Source organism: Natrix helvetica, assembly GCF_964273705.1.
Source record: "Natrix helvetica genome assembly, chromosome: 2".
NCBI classification, from domain to species: domain Eukaryota; kingdom Metazoa; phylum Chordata; class Lepidosauria; order Squamata; family Natricidae; genus Natrix; species Natrix helvetica.
Genome location: NC_138552.1, coordinates 187,263,411 through 187,277,399, shown reverse-complemented (window position 1 = coordinate 187,277,399; position 13,989 = coordinate 187,263,411). Strand labels below are relative to the sequence as shown.

At 37.7% G+C, this 13,989-nt stretch overlaps 1 protein-coding gene across 1 annotated transcript in view; it reads left to right on the top strand.

Moving 5' to 3' along the window:
- Positions 1-13,989, top strand: part of CDK19 (cyclin dependent kinase 19) — a 102,032-nt gene that overhangs the window by 41,616 nt on the left and 46,427 nt on the right. Inside the window, 2 exon segments of the mRNA XM_081941499.1 lie at positions 367-477; positions 9,710-9,850. Coding sequence (XP_081797625.1) covers positions 367-477; positions 9,710-9,850 — 252 coding nt within the window.

Genomic DNA, 13,989 nt, shown 5'->3' with positions numbered 1-13,989 from the left:
GATGGATCTCGGCATGTTGTTCTGTTTAATTAGATATTAAACAGTTCTTCCATAGAAGGCTTTTGATAAACCAAGGACCCTAATTTTCCTTATATCAATGGGAGCATTTCCTGAATAAAATTGGTCTGAATGTTTCTTGCACAAGGAGCAAAACTTCCAAGTAAGCAATTGACTTTTTTTTTTAAATATTGTTTTCTATTAAATGGAAAAACAAGCTTTTTTACTTTCCCCCTTTTGTGCACAGATTATTCCAGAGTTATTGGAATGAAAAAGAATGATTTTATGGACATCTCTTTCACTAATTAAAGTGTTTTGTTTATTGGTACTGTATAGAAAGATTTATGTTATTTGTTTCTTTACTTGCAGCTTTTGAGAGAACTGAAGCACCCTAATGTGATTGCATTACAGAAGGTTTTCCTTTCTCATAGTGATAGAAAGGTGTGGCTGCTGTTTGATTATGCTGAACATGATTTGTGGGTAAGTTTTGAAGTTTCTTTTTTTCTTTTTACTATAATTATGTTATGTTTTAAAAGAAGTAACTGCAGTCAGAATGGATTTGAAACCTTTGCACAATCTAAGGTGGTATCTTAACCTATGTAGCTACACAAAGCATGTTAGGAAAGAAGAACCATGATGAAATCCATGTATCTGTATGGAAAAGTTTCATTATAAGATATGGTCAGGTAGTCTTTGAAGACGCAGAATGTTTTCAGGATTTTTTTTTAAATAACATAAGCTGAAAAACTCCCTGCTAGCCTTTCCTGAGAAGTTGAGATTGCTCTGCATTTATTTAAGTAATTCAAATCTTTAGAGACTTAATTGTGTGCTCTGTGTATGATGTGATTTGGAGTTCATTTATTGAAAGCCTTACACTATCTTAAAACCATGATTGGCTACAAAAAACAAGGAGAAACAGGCAAAGGCATTTTGGAGGAGGCCCTAATGCCATTTTGGGAAACGTAACAATTCAGAAGTTATAGCAGTGTGGCACAATAACTGTTCTCAATGTCATTTTCCCACAGGATTTAAAAGTGAAAAAAGCTTAAGTGTTTTATGTTCTCCTTGCCAAAGATCAATGTCATTTTTTTCTAAAAATATATTTTGGAAATTAAACATGTCATTTCTTTCCATAACTCAATTGTTAAGAGTTGTGGGCCAATTGTATCATTATATCATTGAGCTTGTAGGTTTCCACAGTTATAAATAAGAGCTAATTAATGAAAGGTAATATTGTATATGCTCAGAGACTAGAACACTGCAAGGTTCTGTGGGTGTCTAGAACAGGAGTAGAAAGTTTTCTTTTGTCTGATGAGGAGAAATACACACATACATTCAGATTTTAAGTACAGTGATATCAGGAATTTATTTTACCTATCAGAACTAAATGAAGTTCACAGACCTTTCATAAAGAAATATACATTTAGTAATTCCTCCTCTAATTTTCTTCATTTGAACTGGTCTACACATTCAAGACTCCAACAAGTATATCCTTTAGATCTCTTGTAAAATTTGAACTTTTGGTGCTAGCCTTTCCCAGGCACCTTCTCCCAATCACTGACATTTCTTTTCCAGTGGATTATTTGTAGTGGACTTGTAAACTATGTCAGGACTTTTTGCCACAGAAAGCGATATTGAGATCTTTTAGATAGCAATTATAAATAATTAATTTTCCTTCTATTTAAAAGATTCCCTGTATTTTTCCTCAGAGGAGCAAATTTTCAGCTGAGAGAGAAACTGACATTGTCTCTCACTCCAGTACCTCTGATCAGCAATCCAGTTTGAGAAGCCCAGTGGCTACTTTTATGAAGAAACCAAAATGTTAGGCAGATTTCCCATTTATCTTCCAGTTTGGTCTCAGAAAGTGCTTTAGAAGTAAAGGTTTTGAAAGCTCTGCACTACATGCTGGCAGCTGCAGTATAACTTAAAGATGGACTTGAAGATCAATATAAGAAAAAACTCATTCAAATCTTGACTGTAAGCTAGGATTTTATATGTGCAATTAGTGTTAATGTTTATGAAGTATTACATTTAATATGAAATGAAATATTTGCCTTTTGCAGCATGTTGTGATGGGTTTCATAGGGAAATATTCCTCTTCTCTTTTTGCCGGATCAGTTCAAGCTATACTTAATGAATATGAAATTAACATGAAAGTTAGATTTGCTATAGACAAATTACTGTATTGCTTAAATGGTATGATGAAAATTCAATATGAAACCCATGAGTAATAGTTTACTGTCAAGAAAATTACGTGTATAAACTGTTCCAACCAAAGAGAAACTTGGATCACAATAATATAAAGTCATGAGATTTCATGCTATTGCATGCGCCATATAATTTAATTGGAGAGTCTTGTTCTTGTAGTTTTACTAACGTGCACCCACACTGGAAGCTTTCTCCATCAAAGTTAATTACACCAAGAGTAAATGTACACTTCATAGCTCAAAAGTGCCATGGTCTCATTATGAACAGCTTCATTTGATGTGCACAAAACTTTATCTCTGTGTTTCAGTTGTTTGCTTTTAAAAGCAACTGCACAAGGATATATTGCTGCTATAATAGGAAGCATGTTTAATAATCTAGTTTGCAGTTCTTGCCACCTGAATACTGCATGCTTTGTTTGAAAAAGAGCCATCTAACAATAGTTTTGAAGGGGTACCCTTTCTTGTTGATTGTCTGTTGTAAAGTCATAATGCAAAGTGTACATTCTTCCTAATGCTCTCCCTAGCTTCCAGTGTCTCGATATATGCAATACATCATTATCATAAATTCCTAGGCTATATCATTTCATATAAATGCTACCAGTATTTGCATGTGTTTGTACTGTGAATGTTCTTTTTCCCCGTTCACTTTCTAGTGTTCTTGAAATAAAGCATGCAACTCATTAAAAAGTTATATATATATTTTCCCCTCCAATTGTTAGATTAATGACCACTTCACATTTACCTGCATTGTTCAGGGAGCCACTTCCTGCATGGTATGTTCCCATGCAATTTTAATTGTTATATGGCACAAACCAGATGAACAGGACATATGCTGTTCCCACTCAAATGTTTTTCTCCCACTTGGCTGAGAAGTAGACACATGATTGACCTTGCCTATTTGATTCTTGGAATGTTCTATATTAAGTGCTCTCATTCAATGGAGTAAATATAAATTGGTCATTTCCACAACCCTTCACTTTCTCTAGTGCAACTTTTCTTGTTGTTTTGTTTTTGCACAGGAACAATTAATCATCTCTTGAAACCTAGAAGTCAGCAACATTATTACCCTCCAAACAGATTTCTTTCTCTCTCTCTCCCTCTCTCTCTCCCTCCCTCTCTTTCAATAAAATGTAGAAAGCAGTCGTACTGGTTTAACATTGAGTAATCATGCACCTCTGAGCAAGAGATTTTTTTTTTAAATGATAACTTGGGGCTAGTGAAGAACTTTAAGCAAAATGAAATATGAAGAAAATGTTGTCCTGGAGATGACTGCCAGATTTTGAACCCGTGAACTTTTTTTCTCTCTTGCTGTACAGAGTTGAAACTGTTTAATATTGTTTTCTGGCATTTGGTTATGATGGCCCAAAGTAATATCCCTCATGGTCTGAATAACTCCTCTCAGTTATCCTAAGCATCACTCCATATTCCCCCATTGTCTTTTTTGCTCACTCCCAACTTTATCTCTTTCCATGCTGCCTCTTACACTTGGAACAGCTTCCCCGTCAACGTATGTAAAGCTCTCCTCCTTCAAAAAACAAAACCAGTGTTGAAATCCACATGCTCAGGAGCATATTTCTTTTATTAACACCATAACATTCTCTGTGTTCTACTAGTTTATATGCTTCATTCTAATTTTTTTTAATATAGCATTTAAACTTTATAGGACAGAGAAGATGTCCTTTAGGTGATTTTTTTTTTATATTTGATACTGAGAGCCAGCATGGTATAGCTGGTAAAGAGTGGGGCAGGGGGAGGAGGCAGTAGACCCCAATTTAAATCTTGAACAAGTCATCAGAAGTCATTAATTTGCCTTGGAACAGGCATAATTCTCATTTCATATTTTTCCTCTTATACAGATTAAAATGTTAACTAATTTATTGTCAGGATTAACCTAACCCAGAATTTGCACGACCAAATTCTGTGTTCAAAGATAATTTCCCTATGTGGCCATTAATATTGATGGATTGATATTCATCATTCTCCAGAAAACTCTTTTCTGTATGAGAGTTGGGAATTTAATTAGTTATGTACTGAGAAATCAGTCGGAGCATCTTCGTATCGTTCACATATTAACTCTGCCATCCCCAGTTTCCCTTCCCAATTTGGAACTGAGAAGAGAGTTATAATGTTGCATAAACTTTGGGCTGATTGCCTATCACTATTCTGTCTCCTAGATTGGGAGCAAGTCTAATGACAAAACAGCAAAGGCATATTTGGTGGGTGAAGATATTGAATAAAAACATAGCAGTCTTTAACATTTGATAATTGATGTTATACCATTTGTAACATCCATCAATTTTATTATACTGAATTTGTTTTAGGGACAACCATTCTCTTCATTTCTTGATAATCTATATCAATATTTTAAGGATTTTTTGCTAAGTAAATATTCATTTGTTGAAAGATTGTTGTTATGCATTGACTTTTCCTATTTTTATTATGGTTACATACCAATTTAATTGGAGAAAAAAGTAAGCAAGAGCAATGAGCATTTGCAGTACTGCCGTATGTTTTTCTGTTGATCTGTCAACAAGACAAACAATACTTTTTTTGGCTTTAATTCATTATTAATGCACAGGGCTCTTTTCTATGTATTTAATTAGCAACATGTGGTAAGCAATAATTGAAATAATTTTATTTTTCAACATTACTTTTATGGAAGTTATAGGTTGGAGTCCTTCGGATTCCTTTTCTATAAAGACTCTATTTTGTGGATAACTTGTGCTTCTTACTTCAGTCCTTAAAAATGATATTTAGTACTTGAAATCTCAATGGTATATGAAAGCCACACTTTTCCCCTGGTTTTATTTAGATCTGGTGCAAATGTAATTCAGAAATTTTGCTAACCATAATTTGCAAATTAGCCCCAAATTGACATTTTTCTTCTCATTACCCATTCATACTTTCATATACATTTTTCCCATCCCTTTCCTTGACAGTTTTAATAAAGTTCGGCATTACATTTGTCATGAATAGTAACCATCTAGTTGTGGTGTCCTTGATGTTCTTTCAGTTTGGTTGTTTGCCTGCAAATGTTCCACTACCTAACTAGGTAACACCATCAGTGCAACTGGGTGCAGGGTTTGCTTCTTGTTTATATACAGCGCTTGCCCTGCCAGTTTTGGTAGGGATGTGGTTTTCTACTTGATAATTCCCTGATTATTGTTTGATTGTTTCCCTGGTGTTAATCCTTGCTTATCTGGGTGGTGGGTCCTGTAGAAAATGTATTCTTTTTTCTTCTTCATTTTTTTGTCTCTTTTGAGTGGTGAATAAACATGATTTACTACTTTTCTATGTGTCTGTTCATTGCAAAGTTGTTTGAATACCAAACTTCCATGAATTTCCTTGTGTTTTTGAATTTAGTTTGGTCTAGGATGCTCATAGTTTCCCAGTTGAAATTATGGTTGACTCTCTTCCATGTGAGATTATGGGATTGCATCTTCTGATTGCTAGTTGGTACTCATGGATACTTTCTGCTAAGCTTCTACCTATATGACCTACATAATGACTGTTACAGTCTTTACACTCTACGTCAGGGGTGGCGAACACGCGGCTCTCGAGCCGCATGCGGCTCCCGGCCAAAATGAATGAGGCTCTTTGCCTCTTATCATTATTTTGTATACTGTGGCTCGGATCGCGCACTCCCTTTCGGAAGCTGGGGAGGTCCTTTGCAGGCAGCTAGAACGGGCCGCCTGCAAAGGACTTCCCCAGACTTGCTTTGAGGAGCACGGGGCGACTGAGGCTAGTTGTGAAGCCCCAAAGCCCCCACCGCCACCGGAAGAACTGCTGCCACCTCCTCCTCCTCTAACAGGCAGCACTGCCGGATTTGCCGCCCGGCGCTGCGGCTGAGATGAAGCCGCCAAAGCTCCAGCTGGCATCTCCGCGCGTGGCAGCGGCGCCTCCCCTCCGCTCGGAGCAGCTGAGCTCAGTCAGTGCTGGGTTACCCCTGCCCCCTCCTCCTCCTCCGCCGTGCTTTTGAGGAGCCATGAGGCTGCAGGAGCCAGTAGGAAGGCGGGGGGGGGAGCAGGGGAAAAAAAGCCTCATGGCTCCTCAAAAGCACGGAGGAGGGGGGGCAGAGGTAACCCAGCGCTGAGCTCAGGAGCAAATCTGGTGATTCTGTTGGAGGAGGAGGAGGAGGAGGAGGTAGCAGCAGTTATTCTGGTGGCAACTCGTACTCGTCGGCATCTTCAGCAGAAGCCCTGCCCACAATGAAGAAAGCAAAGATGGAGCAGATCCACGCAGATGACGTCGCTGCAACATGACTGGAGGAGGAATTCTGGGAGTTGAAGTCCACAAGTGTTAAAGCTGTCAGGTTTGAAGACCTCTGCATTTTTTTTCTAGGGGTGGAAGGGTCTTGTAACTTGACAGCTTTAAGACTTCCATGCTTCAAATGCCAGAGTTCCTGAGCCAACAGGACTGGAGGAGAAATTCTGGGAGTTGAAGTCCACAAATCTTAAAGCTGTCAGGTTTGAAGACCCCTGGGGGTTTTTTCCCCTAAAGGGTTAGGGGTGCAAGGGTCTTGTAACTTGACAGCTTTAAGAGTTGCGTGCTTCAAATGCCAGAGTTTCTGAGCCAACATTTTGGTTGCTAAGCAGGAGCGTTGTTAAGTGATACTGATATTATATAACACTTTGAATTAAGCGGGTACCTTGAAGAAACATAACTTTGAGTTTCAAATAATACTGATTTCGTTGTTGTCTTGGGTGACATCTGTGAAAAAAATTCGGGTGCTCAGGCATGAAAATGTGCCGCTCAAACACTATACTTTTCTGCTCACATCGAAAAAAAATTAGAGGGAACATTGCTTCCGGGTCTGTTTTGGCAGGTCACTGCGTGGTGTGGCTCTCTGACTCTCACAGTTTAAAATTTTGGCTCTTTTTGTCGAACTTGTTCGCCACCCCTGCTCTACGTTATAGACGACTTTTTAATCTCATGTTACTGGGTCTTTTTGTTTACTTAAAAAGTTTTGCAAAGCTTTGGTTGTTTTGTGTGCTATAATAATGTTGTGTAGTTGTAATAGTATGTTGCTTATTTCTGAAATTTTTGTTATATATGTTAGCTTTATCTTTTTCATGGTTTGTGTTGGTTGTACAGTAGTGGGTTGAGTGGTGAAGCACATTTCTATAAAGTTATCTATATATATAAAAGCAAAATACCACTCATGCATCATCATGAAATCTCTAGAACCGTAAAGCCTACAAATTTGAAATTTGGCACATATGTTCCTCTTGGCTTCTAGGTGCTTGCTAATGACCATCAGATCATCAGTATTCCTTAACATGCCTTGATGCTAAAGAGTTAGACGTTCTACTCCCCCTCCCTCTTGCTAGACCGGGCGTGGGCATGGCCAGCATGTGACTCATCCAGCCTGTGGGCTTTATGTGTCAATTTATCAAGACGATCACATAGTTTTGTAGTGAAGCAGAGGTATCCAGCTAGTGTGGATATAAAATTGTCTGGAATAGATTATATAGGTGGTCTGTTTTACTTCTTTGGTGCTCTGGATTGCTACAGTGGATTTGTACTTATTTGACTAATATTTTTACATAGGTTCTCTTGTGGGAGGTTGAGCTGTTACTTTAGTAATGCAACACTTGGTTAGTGGTGTTGGTTTTTGGAAGTAGCATTTCCAACGTGCTACTTATTTTCTCTGCTGATATGAATATGCAAGATGGGTAGTGTATTGTTGTTTTCTTCTTCCCTTGTGAATTTTATTCCTTTGAATATGTTGATGAATTCATGTCTTTTCTAATTGTTTCTTTTTTATTATGAAGAAGATTCTATACTTTTGGTATATCTGGGAGTGCCATAGTGTTTAGACACTGAATTGTGGTCTCTGCTATAAGTCTTGACAGTGGTGATCCTATGGGTGTTCCTCAGATTTCCTGGCAGATCAGTTTATCAAACTGAAAGTAGATAGTAAGCAAAGGTTGATGAGGTCCATGATTCTGGTATTTCAATCTTAGTATATTTGGCTAGGTTAGGTATGTTGAGTTATACTTCTGCCATGGATTCTTTCACTGATTCTGGATTTATGGATGTAAAGAATGCTGGGACATGGAATGAAACCATAATTTCATCATCTATTTTAGGTGTTTCATTTTCTGAAGGCACTGTAGTGGGGGAGTTGATGAAATATTTGCTCCCCTCTGGGAGATGTAAACTCTTTTGTATATTCTTTGGGCTGTGTTTCTTGTTAGGATTTACACAGTTGGACCAAGTGATGTCGGAGTTATAAATTTTGGGGCATTCTGCCACAATGCAAGCAAACAACCAAGCTCAGAGAGCACCAGAACTACATCATTCAACCTTGAGCTACATATATTTTCTTCTAATGGAACCATCTAATCCAACCATCTATTGGAATTTGAAATAAATGTATAGAATCTTATCTGAGCCTCATCCATAGATGATTAAGTCGTAGCAGCACCTATTCAGATATAAAACTGAATTTAATTTTAAAATGACCTATTCAATGGGATTTTATGCTGGAGGTAGAGTGAAGAATGGGTGTTGCTGGGTTTGTTTCCAGTTTGAAAACTTCATTTTGGAAAAAGCTCCAGATATTTCTACATTGGAGTTCACAAGTAAAGGAGAGATATTCTACAGAAGAGTGAAGAGACTGTATCTTGTTATCCAATGTTTCCTAGTTCAGTTTTTTGCACAGGAAAAATTGTTCTAGTTTACTACATTATAATGTATGGATCATCTTAAATTCAAATTTTCTGTTAGTATTGATGAGTTGCCAACGTTTTTTCTAAATATCTAGAAAAAATATGCATTACTGTTTTCATACCTTGGAGAGCCCATTTCTGGTCTGAAAAGGGTACCCTGTGTTTGAAATGGATTTTGAATGCAAGATCAGTCAAAAGCCTAGAAGCTTTCTCAAACTTTCAGATCATACTGAATGGGAATCCTGGAAATAGTAATCTAACATGCCTAGTGAGCAGTAGCTTGAGAAGTTTGAACCAAAAGAAAGTTTAGGTATTTAGGGCCCCATGGACTTCATTGCTCCTGTTTTCATTTTGCTTTACTGTCAATTTCCTTTCTTATTCCAATTACTGACAAATGTTTAAAAAAATCCTAATCTGTATTGCTTTATCATCAACCTGTAAGGTAAGCAAAGGCAATAGGCAAATTTGTTGTATTTCTGAAATTTGTTCCAGATGTGGTCCAGAAAATATTTCACAGCTTTTAAGTCTTTAGTTTTTTTTTTAAGGTATTGGGGGGCATTATCCTAAACTGATTTTAGATCTATAAAATAATTTCGTGAATATGTCAGTGAAGAGCAAGGAAAAAACCCTGTTACAGTCCACGTACTTTTAAAGCTGAGGAAACAATGTGAAGTTTCATTGTTACATTTTCTTTAATGTTAGATATAAAAAGTTCATACTTAATTCCAATTTTAGATTTCAAAATTTAAAGGCTTTCATCTTTTGCAATTATTTTGTGGGATTTCTTTTTTTACATGATGCTTTCATGTTTGTGTTCTTTTTTGTTTCCAGCATATTATCAAGTTTCACCGTGCCTCAAAAGCAAACAAAAAACCCATGCAACTGCCAAGATCTATGGTCAAATCACTACTTTATCAGATTCTTGATGGAATCCATTATCTCCATGCAAACTGGGTGCTTCACAGAGACTTAGTAAGTGCTGTGACTTTAATTGCCTACAAATAGACAGTTATATTTGTATTTCTTGAAAAGTAGATAAACATGAAAAATATTAATCTCATGGATTACTACACTTCTTCCTGAAAATTTTACCATATAACAATAACAGAATGAGCCAGATTGTAAAGGTGCTCATTTCAAAGATAATGCAGAATATATAGAGAAATCCCATGGAGTTCCAAGCTTGTCATCCTAGGTTTGCCAGCTTCAGTTGAAACCAGTCCTAGAGCATTTCTTCCAGTATTTGTAAGCAGCTGATAGGCAGGCAGTTATTGGCCAGAAGCCACACTCAAAAATAGCAGAGAGGAACAACAACAATAATAAAACATACAACAAAACAACAACTTTTAAAAATCTATGCAAAGGTTAAATATTTCATTTATCAAATTAACTGATCCCCTCTCCCCACATATCAACTATTATGTCCCAAACATAGCAGAAATAGCAAAAAAAGAAAACAGAATGGAATGAGGTGAGGGAGAAAATAGATATAAATGGGAAAGGACAGGAAGGACAAAGCTAGAGATGAGGTAGTAATTTCAGAAATGGGCTAATCTTCAGAGTCGCCCATACTTTTCAGCAGTGATGCCTGCAACCATTTCAATCCCTTGCCATGTTTGTTTTTAGCAGCCTGTATATCTGGAGTAAAATATTGTCTCTCTGTCAGTAAAAAATGGTAAATAACTTGTAGAAATTTCAAAGGAAAAAATAATTTTAACAATAGCATTTAGAGTTGCAGTCTTCACAGTGCTTTACAGTCCTCTTCAAATAATTTATAGAGTCAGCATATTGCCCCCAACAATGTGGGTCCTCATTTTACCAACCTTGAAAGGATTGAAGGCTGAGTCAACCTTGAGCCAGTGAGAATCGAACTGCTGAACTGCTGGCAATCTACAGTCAGCAAAATTAGCCTGCAATGCTACATTCTAATCACTGCACTCCAAGGCACATTTTAATGACATCTTAGGATATTTTTACTTATAGTATATTCTACAGGACAGTTTTAAAACGCTTAAAAACAGCTATAGAGTCTGCTACATTTTACATTGGAAGATACTGTATTAAAATATAATAGAGCTATTGTATTTTTCTACTATTATAAAAACTGTAGTTATCATTTTGTTGAAATTCTCCCAACTTTTCACAAAGTTTATAGTTTATTTCTATTGGTGGCATAATTCTACGTCAGATTAAATGATTCCTTAATAATATTGAAAATATTGTCTAAAAAGAAACTTAAAATAGTCCTACATTGATTCTGCATGAGAACAAGGGGAAATTCTGGCAGCTTTCAAGATTCTGTTATTGTATCCTATAATGATAAAGTAAAATATCATTAGTTCTTGTAGAGACTATTTCTTGATCTGAGCTACCTTGAAGGATTCGTAGGGTTGTAGTGTTTTGGGTATAGAAACAAATACAATTCCATTCAAAACAGAAAAGACCGTTAAAAGAAAATTAGTTAAATTTAATTATTAAAAAGTATTAGATTTTTAAATTAAAATTGTTAAATTATTTAATTTTAATGCTTAAAAAAGATGAGACTTTTCTTGAGTTTTCTGTTCTTTAAAGAACTACTAGAATAATTAACATTATTATAAGGCAGGGGTGTCCAAACTTGGGAACTTTAAGACTTGTGGACTTCAACTCCCAGAATTCCCCAGCCAGCATGGCTGGCTGGGGAATTCTGGGAGTTGAAGTCCACAAGTCTTAAAGTTCCCAAGTTTGGACACCCCTGTTATAAGGCCTTGTGTCTTTGAGCTGCTTTCTCAATCCGATGTTAAATGATGTCCAGTTGTATACCCTGAAACAGTTACACTGATGTCTAGGAATATTATAGTATTGGTAGAACAAGTAAATAGGGAGTGGGCAAATGGGAGTTGCCTTTGAGTTCAGTAGGAAGAACTTTAACAATTTTCCTTCTAATTCAGCCTGTTTTAGCTACCATATTTTTCAGAGTATAAGACGCACTGGAGTATAAGACGCAGCAAGGTTTTGAAGAGAATTTTTTTTTAAAAAAAAGGTTTTGCACTCTGCAAACCTCCCCAAAACGGCCCGTTTTTTGTGAAAATTGGCCCATTTTTTTTTCAAATAGCCTTTAGGAGGCTTATAGAGTGCTGGGGGGGGGGAAGCAAAAAATGGCCTGTTTTTTGTAAAAAAAAAAAAAGGCATGGATAGCTTTTAGGAAGCTTATAGAGTGCTTCCGGGGGCTGGGGGGGGGAAACGGGCTGTTTTTTGCTCATTTCTGCCCTCCCCAGCCCCTAGGAGCTCTCTGAAAACCTTATAAAAGCTATGCACGGCCAATTTGGTGAAGGGGACCGAGTTTTGGAAGGCAAAAAATGCTGTATTCAGTGTATAAGACGCACCCAGATTTTCAGCCTCTTTTTTGAGAGAAAAAGGTGTGTCTTATACTCCGAAAAATAAGGTAACTTAAAGTCTGCAAAAGAAACAAGAGAAAATATAAGCAATGACTATTACTGCTTTAAGAAGCAGGGAGGCTTAAGTTGTGACCTGTAGTGTTTGTGGCAAGTTTGTTCTCCTGCTTGAGAACAACTTGCAATCCTTGAAAAAAAAGCACAGAACTATTAGAAAGCAAAAGTCCTGTAGAATATCAAGACCTTGAGGCTGAAACATTCCTTAAGTTCTGATAAATGAGGTTGTGTTTGGAAGAGACTTAGGCAGACGCTTCCCATGATGCTTGTAAGATTTTGGTGCTATACTCTTTCTCAATAAAGTATAGCTCTACTCTTCCTATGGAGTTGGCTTTCTGATCTGATCTATCTTGTAGGGCTGACATGGCCATCCTTCAGTTCATAAAAGAGGTACAATGCTTTTTAAGAAAATCAAGAAAAGTGCTATAACAAGGATTGATGGGGGGGGGGGAACCCTTCATTTCTTTAAAGGAAGACAAAGAAACAAGCCAGCTCAAATAATTGAAACAAGAGTCACAGAAGGTACTTTGGAACTTTGGAGCTCAGAAATAGATTTTAGGCCTTTGGAGGATAAATTGGTTTAGGGTAGGGTGTCAAACTGATGGCCAGTGGGCAGGATGCGTCACATGCAGGCCACGCCCACCCCATTTCTGCAAATGGGGAAAACGTTACAAAATGTCACATGACGGCAACATGACACCGCGGGTTTGACACCTGTGGTTTAGAGCCCTTGGGAGAAGAAAAAAGGCTGGGATTAGGAGAGATGCTTGTAGAATCTTAAAGAACAGGGGGGGATACAAATAAACCCTTCAAGAAGAGCCTCCTTGTTTTGGTAAATCATGAGTCACTACTAGGAAGAACGAAAACAGAAGTGTGTTCCCTGAAACTAATAAAACTTTTCATACTAGTTCTTAATACTGAAATTGTACCAGTTACCTGGTATCTGTTTCTTCAAGTCCATGGTCATTGCTCTCTATGAGAAATAATAACTTAAGTTTTAATCTGAGATAGGTGCTGCTGATTGTAGTAGCAGTTTCTGTATGTCTACTCAGTATAAATTAATACAATATTTTTTCCTTTGAAATAGCTTTGATTTATTTAATGTAAATGTTATTTTGACCCTTTAGAAAGGTTATGGTGGAAATAAAAATAGTAGCATAGGAGAAACTTATTAGACAGTCTTTTACAAATACTACATCTTATAAGGCAGCGATGGCGAACCTTTTTTGGCTCGCGTGCCATAAGTGGGGGGGAGCACAGGGGGATCGTGCATGGATGTGCCGCACCCATAATGCAATGCATGATCCCCCCAGTGCGCAAGTGCACATGACAGGCGCTCCCCCCCATTTTTTGCATGCTTTGTTCGCCCTCCCCAGGCTGCAGAGGCTTTATGGGGCCCTGGGGAGGGCAAAAACAGCCTCTCCCGCCCCCTGGGAGGCCCTCCGGAGCCTTCAGGGACCTTTAGGAGCTTCCCTGAAGCCTCCGGAGGACTAAAAATGACCCTACGAGCAAACCAGATGTCCATTCCCAAACTTCCGGTTTGCCCACAGGGCCATTTTTTTGTGCTCCGGAGGCTTCAGGGAAGCTTTTGAAGCCTTTGGAGGGCCTCCGGGGGTGGGTAGGGGGAGGCTGTTTTTACCCTCCCCAGGCTCCTATAAAGCCTCTGGGATCTGGGGAGGG